This window comes from Mytilus edulis, chromosome 10 (genome assembly GCF_963676685.1).
Source record: "Mytilus edulis chromosome 10, xbMytEdul2.2, whole genome shotgun sequence".
NCBI lineage: Eukaryota > Metazoa > Mollusca > Bivalvia > Mytilida > Mytilidae > Mytilus > Mytilus edulis.
The window spans coordinates 35,639,187-35,653,340 of record NC_092353.1 but is presented as its reverse complement, the minus strand read 5'-3'; the positions used below and the strand labels follow the sequence as shown (position 1 = coordinate 35,653,340).

Below are 14,154 nucleotides of genomic sequence, written 5' to 3'. Positions count from 1 at the left end.
TGGTGGGTTAGAACTGGTTTTGTGTCTAGCCAAACCTCCGCGCTTTATCAAACCATCACTAAATTAATTGCAACTGTTGATTAAGTTGCACGATATTGAAAATCTTTTAAAAAAAAATGCCAGATCTCGAATGTGAAGTATTTGGGTTGAAACTGTAGGAACCGAAGATTACACATTATAATTATTCTCTACAGCGCGAGGTTATTTTGGTGGTATATTATTTAGTACTTTAGTTTGGTATTATACAATATAGTACTCACTTTAGAGTATCGCATCATCATATTTTCCCGTGGAATCCTGACACTGTTAAGTTTTAGATATCCATTGTCGTTAGTTCCAAATCCAAACTTGTTACCTATCACACCGTTTTCAATTCCTACAATAGTATTTGAATTATATGTTTGTCAGATGTGTTATATTATATAGTAAAAAGGCCTTTTACGTGTTGAAAATCTACCTCCAGTTTATGGTGAGGTTCGCGATGATGACTTTAAAGTTTTCTAAGCCATTGTGGTAATTAATTTGATGATTTGCCACACTCGTCCTTTGTACGAACAAAATAATTTGAGATTTGTTTTACTCTTAAGGGATTAAATTTTTACAATTCTAGCAGCATAGCTGATATTTCATAACGGTTCATATTGATAACCGAGTTCTAAAGAACAATCCAAACTAGAGCAAGCCCATATACCATTATGATATTGAAAATGGAAACCGGGAATATTTTTGTTTTAAATGTTGTAAATACAAAAAAAGTATACTCATGTATGCTTTAATGTAACGATGTCCGGCGTAAAAGGTACGGTATGTATCATATCGGTTAGGTCCATACTTTGATTCGTGTTTTTAAAACATTTTTATGCATATCAAAGCCATTTTTCTTATAAACTGTAGATAAGCATTTCTTTACCAGGCAGCAGGCTGTGGTCTTCTAAACTCCTCAACTGTAGCATGAATATATGGATGCCATGACATTTCCCTTGTGTGTATAACTGGGCAACCACCACACAATGGTTTGCTGTTCTTCCTACTGTCAGAAGAAAAAAACTAGTCATGGTTATCAAGTTATTAACGCATTTTGTTGTATGTACTTTTAGGTTTCGAAATATGCGATAGGACTTAATCGATAAGTGTTCAACATAAAAGTATTTTCAAGAAAACATGTATATATACTAAATGTGGCATTTCCATGGGTAAAAAGAATTTGTGGGATACACACCAATGAGACAGCAAAGTCGGGGGCCTTCCTGCCTTTGTTAGTCTTAAATGATTTTTAATTTTAGTTCATTTATATATTTCGGAGTTTAGTATGACGTCCATTATCACTGAAGTAGCACATATTTATGTTTAGGGGTCAGCTGTAGCACGCCTCCGGGTGCAGGACTTTCCCGCTGTATTGAAGACCCGCTGGTGGCCTTTGGTTGTTTTCTTCTCTTTGGTCGGGTTGTTGTCTCTTTGACACATTCCCCATTTCGATTCTTAATTCTATAATTTTATGAACTACATATTAATTTAATCAACATGCATTCTTTTACAATAGACAATAGTATGTCTCTTATTGCGCTCCGAGTGTTAAAAACTTGTTAATCGATTTTAGATAAACTCATCGCAGACTACCAAATTCCTCCAAAAACCACATTTAGGTATAAATAAATTCAACCACTAACGAGCTTCCCGACATAAGATGGATGGATACGTCATAGAACCTAAGTGACTTTGCTAAATTACATTTGGGGGGTTAACCCTTTGTCTTGTTTTTATCTTCATGTATCAGTAGAATAACAAAACTGGAGGCTCTCAAGAGCCTGTGTCGCTCACCTTGGTCTATGTGCATATTAAACAATGGACACAGATAAATTCATGACAAAATTGTGTTTTAGTGATCATGATGTGTTTGTAGATATTACTTTACTGGACATTCTTCTTGCTACATTTCTTTATCTATAATGAACTTGGCCCAGTAATTACAGTGGAAAATATATTCTAAAAATTTACAAAAATTTATGAAAATTGTTAAAAAAATGACTATAAGGAGTAAACTAACAATTTTGGTCATGTTGACTTATTTGTAGATCTAACTTTGCTGAACGTTATTGCTGTTTACAGTTTATCTCTATCTATTATAATATTCAAGATAATAACCAAAAACTGCAAAATTTCCTTAAAATGACTAATTCTAGGGTAGCAACCCAACAACAGCTTGTCCGATTCATCTGGAAATTTCAGGGCAGATAAATCTAGACCTGATAAACAATTTTACCACATGTCAGATTTGCTCTAAATGCTTTGGTTTTGTGAGTTATAAGCCAAAAACTGCATTTTACCCTTATGTTCTATTTTTAGCCATGGAGGCCTTCTTGGTTGGTTGGCCGGGTCACCAGACACATTTTTTAAACTAGATACCCCAATGATGATTGTGGCCAAGTTTGGTTTAATTTGGACGAGCAGTTTCAGAGGAGAAGATTTTTGTAAAAGTTAACGACGACGGACGACCACGGACGACGGACGACGGACGACGGACGCAAAGTGATGGGAAAAGCTCACTTGGCCCTTCGGGCCAGGTGAGCTAAAATACACAGAAGAACGTTTAAAAGCACTAAGTGATTATTATTGTTTTTCAAATTTGATTGAACACAACATCTTCGTATGTTGTTTTTTTATCATCTATTTTACTATATCCTTTTAGATCCCACTTTCTTCTTTGCAGTTAAGGTCATTACTTACATCCGCCTGGCCAGAATTTAGTTGCAGACAAAGATGGAGTATTGAGTATGAACTCTTTCGTCTTTGGATCATATGTCGCTGTTGTCTCCAGTCCTCTCAAAAACGTACCTTTCAATAAAAATATTAAAACTAGCATCAATAGCAAAGGTACATTCAGTTGTCTTTTACATACAATTACTGTATATATATTTAAGAATTGAAAGCTTCTTTTTGTAACTTCATTTGGTTGTAAAAACGTTGACCGAAGTACATTTTGTATGAAGCGCGCTTCATTCTAAAAATGTGCGCACGTTCAAATTTTGAATTTCGGAATTTGAATAAGAATTGTATGAATCTCTGGACAAATTTAGTCTCGTGGAATTTTTGTCTTTTATATATAAGACACACTACTATTTGCATTGCACTCATTTAAGAGAAGAATTCTTTTTTGTAATTTCATTGCGGAGTAAAAGTGTCGTCTGAAGTACATTTGTATGAAGCGCAAAAGCGCTTCATTCTAGAAAGTACGCACGGTTAACCCTTTTACAACCCTATGAAATTACTTCAAAAAGCATTCATTTTTCAGTTAGGATCATGAAAACACGATTCCTGTCAAGAGTTTCTTTTAAATACCTGTGCACTTTAGTTGCAGGAGCTCGTGTCCTCATGAATGTTACATTTCACTTTAAAATGAAGGTTTATTTCCAGAATGTCGAGCGATTGCTATTAGCCAATCAAAATAACGTTTCAAAATAAAACATGCATGCAATGTAATTATTATGGATTCAAACACATTTTCTTGTCATGATAACTCGTTTGCTCAGATCAAGATACCAATGAGGGCTACTTGCTACAATAAAAAAAAATTGGAAAACAATACGCATGTGGAAATAAAAACGTTGATAATGTGTCTGAAACATTAATTTGGTTCATATGTGCAACAAGTTAAAATCAGTCCTTGATCATAGCACAACTGTATAGTTTCCCTCAAAAATATTCAACTGACCATGTCCTAATTCAGTTTGAGCATATGTTCCAATTATTTTTTCCTGATAGGCTAAGGATAACCATTTAGCTTTTTGTTCTTCTGTTCCTTGTTGTTCTAAAGTGGGGATAAACATTCCAGTATTGATGCCTATTGGATCTGTCTCGTTTGGAAAAGCGCTCCTGTAAATATATAATAAGTTAACCCTAAGTATGGTTTTTCGTCTGTAACATGATTGAGAGTTTTTTTTAGACTACACCTAGTGAAATGCTAACCCCTGTGCTCCGTGTAATCACAATTATCTCAAACATAGGCTTTAACTCCCCCAGCCAAACTTAGCCTTTTGTTCTTTTCAGTTGTATGCATGTGTTCTCTAAACATTTGGTCACGAGCAAGAAAATCGTCATAACAAACATCCATTGCTATTTCAATTCAATTCAACGCTATATTAAAGTCTCATCTCTAACGACATGCTTATCGTGTAATTTTGACATAAAAAGTTTTACAACATAATTAGTGTCCATAGTATCAGGACAAAATAAAATGATCTAATTTCAGTTCACGAAAGGTTTTCCTCAATAAAAAGTTACAGTTTTTTACGGAAGCCGATAAGGGCCATTCAAAAAAAATATTTTATGTCGTAATTACGACATAGCATGTCGTTATTTCGACATAACATGTCGTTATTACGACATCGCTATGTCGTAATTTCGACATAAAATGTCGTTATAACGACATCGCTATGTCGTAATTTCGACATATCATGTCGTAATTTCGACATCACTATGTCGTTAAAACGACATCGCTATATATAAAAGAATATGTATTATGATTGCCAAGAGACTAAATGACACAGAACTTAACAACTATAGGTCATCATAATGCCCCCAATAATTAGAAAAGCCCCCGATTAGTCAGCTATAAAAGAGGGAGGAAAGATACCAAAGGGAGAGTCCCCGAAATGCTGTGTGGCAGACAGTGTTATTAATTAATTATAAACTCCCTTGGTAAAACTCCAAATTTCATATTTAATGTATTTCATTGTTAAATAATTTACATGAAGCTTAATACGTATATATTTGTTACTTGCATAGCTTTTGCTATTTGAATTTATTTGTTAAAGATTTTTTATTTATATTGTAAAGTTTAATATTTGCATCGTCGCAAAATCATTGGTTACCTTCTTTGGATACCTTCAGTGAGAAACTTATGTATTTTTAAAATCCCGTCTAAATATTATATGTTACCTGCCGTGCAAGGGCTGTACAGCCAGACAAGTTTGAAATAAACAAATAAGACGTGGAAATGTATGAGGACTGACATTGCATGCCAAACATTCCATCTCCCTATATATAAGCGCTAACTACATGGCTTCTTGTAATAAGGGTGAATTGAAGTATTGATAGCTCTATTTCTACTTTCAGACGTTGGGCACGACATTCCTACAACACGACGTCATTTTATCAAAAATTACCTCGAGTTGTGGAAATCGATTTAATAATGTTTACCCTTTAAGTTATTTCAACTAAAAATGCAGTTCTGTCGTAAGTAATGTAGGAAGGGAAAATCGGACGGAAGTACATGTATACGGTTTTCCATATTTTTGTTTTATCATAGGATGTTTAACTTTCAAGGTGCAAATCATCTGTCATTGTAAAATTTCTATATCTTAATTCAACCAATACAAATATATCTGACACTCTGCAAGTAAATCGAACATTTTTACCCTTGGTTAAATTTGAATAGAATTGTATTTTCCCTGGCACATAAGTTGTCGAAATACACCCCTTCAATTACTTAAACCTTGGCTTGAGAATTATTCCAAGTCATCTATAACGTTTAACTTCTGATATACATTCTAAAATATAGTAATCTACTCCTGGATCGTCTGCGAAAACGGCAAATATAATCCAGGGTTTTTATTAATTCGATGAAACGGTTTTTGTTGCTGTTTGTGATTCGTCTTTCAATTACCTCCATTTCATGCACAAGTTTATATTGACGAAAAGTTCCGGCTTCGCTAGTACAGGAATTATTTTCATCACGACCGTTATAACATGAATAGCAGGACAAATCGCGAAGTAAAACATTCCGTGAACTGGTATTAAGTCTTTTAATATTGGTGATTGGACCTTACTGAAGTGACGACTTTAAATGATCTATTTCGGAGTACTTCCGTAACATAAATTTCAATTCGCATTTTACATTTAGAGGACTGTCTTGGTGTCTCCAATTTGTCTTTGCAAAAGTTGGACGAAGTTCATGTAATGGGATGTTTTCCCCATTTCCCAATTCTTTTAAATAAATCGTTAAAAGCTATAAACGATTAATAAAAATTGCAAAATTTAACCTGTGTCGAACCTATGTCCCCGGGCGGTGTCTATAGCAACATGCACTATTCTTTTTTTTCGGCAGCAATCATCAACCTCTTTTTCCAAATTTCATAACACGATTTGTTTTAATTATCATGAACATTTAATTGAAACTTTAGCACATGTAACGTCGGAAATTAACGTCTTTAGGATTTTAGACGTTTTCAGACGTTTGGACAAATTGGCTACCGTTTTGTAATGTGTGGAAGCATTTTATTCCTTTAAGACCCAAATATGTAGGTAATAAGAAAAGAACCTTGGCATTTTTTACTCTTCGTGTATCTAACTTTTGTTTTTATCAATTATAAAAAATACGCGTTAACTGCTTTGAAAAATGAAATATCAACTTGGACAAAATGGCTACCGTTTGAAAAACGACTGTGTAGAGAAGATTTTATTGAATCAGCAATATTTGGAACTCACATGAGGCAAATATTTGTACTTTTGTTAGATATTATTATTGTCTTACTCTTTTTATTCATTTTCTGCTATATCTACTTATAAAATTCACTTTCAGTCGTTGAGTTAATGAAAAACGTCGTAGGACATTTTTCTTATTCCAGCTTAATATGCAGCCACCGAGTCAAATGAAATTTGGCAAAATAACGGCTTTAACGGCACAGAGAACCAACACATGTCGTTGTTCCTGCCAAGAATCAAGAAGATCAGATAATAAGAAATAGGATCACTATATACATAAGAGTTAAAACAGTTTTTCATAAATGTAACGTTGGACATCCGTTTTTTTTCACATAGTTTTCTTATTTTAATCCTCAAATAAACTAGATATTACTTAGTATATGATCAAGAGCTGTAAAAACATAATTTAAAACATATACTGAATTTGTTACAATATTGTTTCGTGTTTTCTAACATTTTTATTTTTATTTTATTTTGCGGATGAAATTTCGAAGATTTTGTTTTAAATGCGTTGTAGGATCATCGTGCCCAACGTTTGAAAATAGAAATAGAGCAATCAATACTTCAATTCAACCTTTACACAAAAAGCCTTGAAGTTTGCACTTATTTGTAGGGAGATGGATGACTTGCCTTGCCTTGGTAGGCATTAATGTTAGACCTAACATACACGGTCGGTATAATTACATTGGATCTATAAAATATATAAGTTTCTCACTGAATCTATTCAAAGAAGGTAACCAAAGATTTTGCGACGATGCAAATATTAAACTTTACAATATAAATAAATATCTTTAACCAATGAATTCAAATAGCAAAGTCTATGCAATTAACAAATATGTACTTAGTAAGCTTCATGTAAATTATTTAACAATGAAATACATTAAATATGAAATTTGGAGTTTTACCAAGGGAGCTTATAATTAATTAATAACACTGTCTGCCACACAGCATTTCGGGGGCTCTCCCTCTGATATCTTTCCTCCCTCTTTTATAGCTGACTATGTGGGTCTTTTCTAATTATTGGGGGCATTATGATGACCTATAGTTGTTAATTTCTGTGTCATTTAGTCTCTTATCATAATACATCAGTGGCGGATCTAGAAATTTTCATAAGTGGGGCCCACTGACTGACCCAAGAGGGGGCCCGCTCCAGTCACGCGTCAGTGATTTCCGGGCCCCATGCCCCCCCCCCCCCCCAAATCCGCCTCTGTACATATTCTTTTATATATAGCGATGTCGTTATAACGACATGTTATGTCGAAATTACGACATAGCGATGTCGTAATAACGACATGTTATGTCGAAATTACGACATGCTATGTCGTAATTACGACATAATTTTTTGTTTTGAATGGCCCTGATGACCTATAGTTGTTAATTTCTGTGTCATTTAGTCTCTTGGCAATCACAATACATATTCTTTTATATATAGCGATGTCGTTATTACGACATAGCTATGTCGTTTTAACGACATAGTGATGTCGTTATTACGACATGATATGTCGAAATTACGACATAGCGATGTCGTTATAACGACATGTTATGTCGAAATTACGACATGCTATGTCGTAATAACGACATAAAATTTTTTTTTTGAATGGTCCTTATCGGCTTCCGCAGTTTTTAACCTTATACTTACTACTTATATATTATTAGCAAGATTACGTTAATTTATATATCATTGTCATTTTACTCAGTTAATTTTGTTATCTATTCTGACATCGGATATCAGAGGGTTGAAATCTCATAAAACATGTTTAACCCCGCCGCGTTTTTGCTATTCTTGTATGTTTTTTTTTTTTTTTTTTTATTTAGCTCATTTATATGTTTTTGAGTTAGTGTGACGTCCGTTTTCACTGAACAAGTACTCAATTTCATTTAGGGGCAAGCTGACGACCACCTCCGGGTGTGGGATTTTCTCTCTGTGTATCACATCCGTGTAAAAATTCAACGTCGTGCAATTATTCCTGAAAATGGAACAGTACACAGAACGACTTATAAAGAAAAAGAAAATGAGAAAATATCTTACTGTTTATATATCATCAAATCATTTCTGTCTGTTAGTCCATGCTTTTCAATCTGTTTTTTAACATGCATGTGTTTTGTTAAGGCGGTTTCATACTGTTCCTCTACACTACAATACGACCAAGGTTTAAGCTGTCTATAAAACGGATCTTCACGTACAATGTTTTCTACAAAAAAAAAATAAGAAAAAGTAAGCAATGTAGGTTTCATTTCAAAAATTGAAAGATAGGTTACGTGGGGATTATCATAGTATTTTAATATGGAAGCTTCAAAGTTATCTGACATGAGTTTATGGGTCGTTCCGAAATGTGCCTTGTAGTTGTGTTACCGTAAACAATAGAAATCAATCAGAAATAGTTAAATATTGTATAATTGTCAAAAACACATGATGACAAAATCAAGTTTACCAAGTATGAAAGCTTTCTGGTATAATGGCGTTAATCTCTGAGCATATAATAATTTCCAATTTCATGTACAGGCGCTTGGGTATATGATACATACTAGTATATTCTTTTTTTATTTTTTTTGTCTTGATTAAAATAGTTTATTTTCTATATTTATACTACATATATCTATCACCACTATCCATACTAAGAAACATTTGTTTAAATCACTCGAAACTAGGTGAAACATGCACATTGGTGAACGATATGTATTATAAAAATAGAAAATTGAATATTTTAATCACAACAAAACAATTTTAAAAAAGATTCTATAGCATATACTCAAACGCCTGTGATCCAGGCCTGTCTCTACATCGGTTATAACGTCTGTGATCCAGGCCTGTCTCTACATCGGTTATAACGTCTGTGATCCAGGCCTGTCTCTACATCGGTTATAACGCCTGTGGTCCAGGCCTGTCTCTACATCGGTTATAACGCCTGTGATCCAGGCCTGTCTCTACATCGGTTATAACGCCTTTGATCCAGGCCTGTCTCTATGATCGGTTATAACGCCTATGATCCAGGCCTGTCTTTACATCGGTTATAACGCCTGTGATACAGGCCTGTCTCTACATCGGTTATAACGCCCGTGATCCAGGCCTGTCTCTACATCGGTTATAACGCCTGTGATCCAGGCCTGTCTCTACATCGGTTATAACGCCTGTGATCCAGGCCTGTCTCTACATCGGTTATAACGCCTGTGATCCAGGCCTGTCTCTACATCGGTTATAACGCCTGTGATCCAGGCCTGTCTCTACATCGGTTATAACGTCTGTGATCCAGGCCTGTCTCTACATCGGTTATAACGCCTGTGATCCAGACCTGTCTCTACATCGGTTATAACGCCTGTGATCCAGGCCTGTTTCTACATCAGTTATAACGCCTGTGATCCTGGCCTGTCTCTACATCGGTTATAACGCCTGTGATCCAGGCCTGTCTCTACATCGGTTATAACGCCTGTGATCCAGGCCTGTCTCTACATCGGTTATAACACCTGTGATCCAGGCCTGTCTCTACATCGGTTATAACGCCTGTGATCCAGGCCTGTCTCTACATCGGTTATAACGCCTGTGACCCAGGCCTGTCTCTACATCGGTTATAACGCCTGTGATCCAGGCCTGTCTCTACATCGGTTATAACGCCTGTGATCCAGGCCTGTCTCTACATCGGTTATAACGCCTGTGATCCAGGCCTGTCTCTATGATCGGTTATAACGCCTGTGATCCAGGCCTGTCTTTACATCGCTTATAACGCCTGTGATCCAGGCCTGTCTCTACATCAGTTATAACGCCTGTGATCCAGGCCTGTCTCTACATCGGTTATAACGCCTGTGATCCAGGCCTGTCTCTACATCGGTTATAACGCCTGTGATCCAGGCCTGTCTCTACATCGGTTATAACGCCTGTGATCCAGGCCTGTCTCTACATCGGTTATAACGCCTGTGATCCAGGCCTGTCTCTACATCGGTTATAACGCCTGTGATCCAGGCCTGTCTCTACATCGGTTATAACGCCTGTGATCCAGGCCTGTCTCTACATCGGTTATAACGCCTGTGATCCAGGCCTGTCTCTACATCGGTTATAACGCCTGTGATCCAGGCCTGTCTCTACATCGGTTATAACGCCTGTGATCCAGGCCTGTCTCTACATCGGTTATAACGCCTGTGATCCAGACCTGTCTCTACATCGGTTATAACGCCTGTGATCCAGGTCTGTCTCTACATCGGTTATAACGCCTGTGATCCAGGCTTGTCTCTATGATCGGTTATAACGCCTATGATCCAGGCCTGTCTTTACACCGGTTATAACGCCTGTGATCCAGGCCTGTCTCTACATCGGTTATAACGCCTGTGATCCAGGCCTGTCTCTACATCGGTTATAACGCCTGTGATCCAGGCCTGTCTCTACATCGGTTATAACGCCTGTCTTGTCTCTTTCTCACCAGCAATGCAATTATCACTGGGTAATTTTCCCCACCGGCATGTAAAGGTCCAGAATCAAATCTCGCATAGTCATTTTTTCTGCTAAGAGTATGGGTCCAGAAGAAATATCTCACTTTGTCGATCGAGTAAAATAAACACTTAGGGACGACATCAAAAGATCGATGTAGGATAAAAAAAAACTTAAATCAAATAGTTTGGGGGTGGGGTTAAAATTCTGCCACAATTCTGTTACAATATAAAGCTGCTCATGTATAAACATTAATGACAAATGCTTGGATGAGTCTATTTTATCAGTTGTTGTCGTTCTGTCCTAGTCAATACCATATACTAGTAATTATATGCAGATTAATATAGCCAGATACATGTAAATGTTCTACATTTTGAACTTAGTTTCTCATTTTTTTTTAGTAAATTTACATACCGATATAACGCTTCCTTTTTAGCTTAGCTGGCCCTCCATGAAGTAGAACTGATAAATTTTCTACATTAAATGTTGCCTTCTGTCTCTCCTTGGCTAAATCCGGGTTGATGCTTACTTGTGACATATTCAGGTCTATAACGTCTGCAGCACAAACTCATGTAAAAATGTAGAACTCGCAGGACGAAGTTTATATTTATATGTATAAGATAGCCTGATAAAAATAGAAGTTAAACAAATGACATAAAATGATTGAACGTTCTACATTTTCAACTGTCAAATTCACACAATCCAATAAAGATAAAAGTTGAAAATAAAAAATGTCGATAGTGACATATTCTTTCTCCCTATCAATGCATCCATAGTTTGATATTTAAAGTGTATATTCGCTCGTTCTAATTTTTTTAAAAGGACTAGACACAGTTATACCATTTTAATCGAAACTATGTATTATAAGTAATGTTTGTTGAAGTTGTTAAATGTAATGAATAAAATCGAGAATAAAATTGAGAATGTTTCAAAGAGAAAACAATCCGACCAAAGAGCAGAAAAAAACCCAAGCAAAAAAAAAACTTGAATATACATATTCCACAATCTATCAACAACAGTATTCCTGAAAAACAAACTATCTTTAACGACGAAACACAGCAACGACCACAATACACCGATACTAGAGAAAAATCAAATAAAAAATATCTCTGACGTGATGCTTCGTCCGGACTTTATTTATAAGCGAAGAAAAAGGATGATGTCCGACACTGTTGATTTTACTTTCAAACTCAGTTCCTATCAAACTGAATTAAGCAGAAAACTTAAAATCGAAAATAGCTTCTTAATTGAAAGTAGCATGACCTAGACCTGGGAACACTGAGGACGTAGAATTAGACATAAACTAAAACTGATTTGTATTGATAGTAATGAAAATTTGGGCACAGGACGTTTGCGCTTTTTTACCTGTAAAACGATGGGACATTTGCGCTTCAAATACTACGTACATTTGTACTTTACACAAAATATCATTGCACCTAAATATCACAAGTAGTTTCTATCAAACTGATTTAAGCAAAAAACAATAAGATGATTAATCTTGAGTTGGTTGAATAAGTAAAAGCAATAATTATGGCTCACTTTCGGCGACTTTTGTTGCAGGCAAGACAAAAACCATAACGACTACAACACATGCCTAGAGTAAAAAAAATAAACAAAAAACTTGAAGTTTTGTATGTAAAAAGTAAAATCACAAAAATACATAACTCCGACGAAAATTCAAAACGAAAAAACCCTAATCAAATGGAAAAATCAAACGCTCATACATCAAACGAATGGCAAACAACTATCATATTCCTGCCTTGGCACATCCATTTTGTTTTGTAGAAAATGGCGTATTCAACCTGGTTTTATAGCTAGCTAAATCTCTCACTTGTAGGACAGTTACAGTTTAAAAGACTTAGTACAGTAATAACGAAATCTTAACAGTGACCAAGGAATCATGAAAATGTGATCGAGGTCAAGTGAATCCTGTAATAGGAATTCGCACACCATACTCACAATAATCATATACACCACATAGTCAATTTTCCAAGTCCATATTTGTGCTCAAAATGCAATTTATACATGAGAAACATGAATATGGATAGCCTCAGGTTGACGGAACATGTATAACTTTTAAAATAAGACTTCTAAAAGTATGGAATGCCATTGGAGCCAAATAATGGTGGTCTGGGTACGCCCGTCATATGACAGTCACCGCATGGTAAGGGGTAACAAACAAAGTAAAATAGAATAATTTTTTAAGTGTTTTCGAGCTAATCCGTTTATCTGGAGGCCTAAATAACCCATTGTGACCCCAAAAAAGATGAAAAAAAACATTCAAATTTAAGCTAAAACTGGAAAAAAGTTGGTGTCAACTACCAAGTGCCTTAACTCTTACCATGCATTTCGAATTGTTTTCAGAAAATGTCTAATTTTAGTATATTTGCAAAAATATGCAAATTATATGCAAATGAGCTTAGTCTTGTTGCTGTAGCACATCGATTCCTTTAAATCTAATGTAGGTGATAACGGGGTGGGGTGAGTGGGCGATAATTTGCCCCAAAGTTGGTCAACAGGTGCAAAAAGCGTCAATTTTGACAATTTTTCGACCTTTCTCTTAACCCAGAAGACCCAGGGATGCTGGTCGAGGTATCCAGCTTTAGCTTGCATGTTGAGTGGATCCTATTTAACAAATTGACCACAATAGTTGTTAGGTGGGAGTGAATCTGATCTTGGTTCAGCAGTCTACAGAAGGTCATTTGGGCCAAAAAACCAAACTTCAAATGGACCCGAAACCGGAAGTAGTCATTTCCTATGTTTCCTTGTTGTTTTTTTCTATGGTCGGGTTGTTGTCTCTTTGGCATATTCCCCATTTCCATTCTCAATTTTATTTCCTATGCGTATTTCAATATTGGGCAAGGTGAGCTAAAAAGTGGTGGTCTGAATGGTTTGACTATTTAAAATTTTGTGAAGGACAGATACATTTTTGCAACAAGAATAACATTGAAGACCAGCAGATTATTTTTCAAGGACCACCATGGGAAAAAAGATTTTGTGAACTGAACTTTTTTTAAATTGTTTCAGTTTTGAATATAGTTCCTTCATTCAGCAACCACTTAAATCAATTTCCTGTCTAAATATCTAAATATAAAGTATTGTAATTTAAATGCAGCACAGATGCTTCTGTTACACTGTAATCTTGAAATTCATGTCTATGTTGATGGGTTGTATTTTCAGAAATTCATGCAGGTATTCTCGTTCGCAGCACCTGAATTGATTAAGACAGGAGCCATTCAATTTTTCATTTGTTGTAT

The 14,154-nt window shown here is 35.6% G+C and overlaps 1 protein-coding gene across 1 annotated transcript in view; it reads right to left on the bottom strand.

Moving 5' to 3' along the window:
• The window catches only part of LOC139491025 (peroxisomal acyl-coenzyme A oxidase 1-like), a 28,702-nt gene extending 17,153 nt beyond the window's left edge, over positions 1–11,549 (bottom strand). The window contains exons 1-6 of the mRNA XM_071278281.1: positions 11,312–11,549; positions 8,510–8,672; positions 3,710–3,870; positions 2,725–2,832; positions 911–1,030; positions 261–376 (exon numbers count right to left, since the gene is read on the bottom strand). Coding sequence (XP_071134382.1) covers positions 261–376; positions 911–1,030; positions 2,725–2,832; positions 3,710–3,870; positions 8,510–8,672; positions 11,312–11,435 — 792 coding nt within the window. The 5' untranslated portion in view covers positions 11,436–11,549. The remainder of the gene's footprint in view (positions 1–260; positions 377–910; positions 1,031–2,724; positions 2,833–3,709; positions 3,871–8,509; positions 8,673–11,311) is intronic.
• Positions 11,550–14,154: the final 2,605 nt, after the last annotated feature.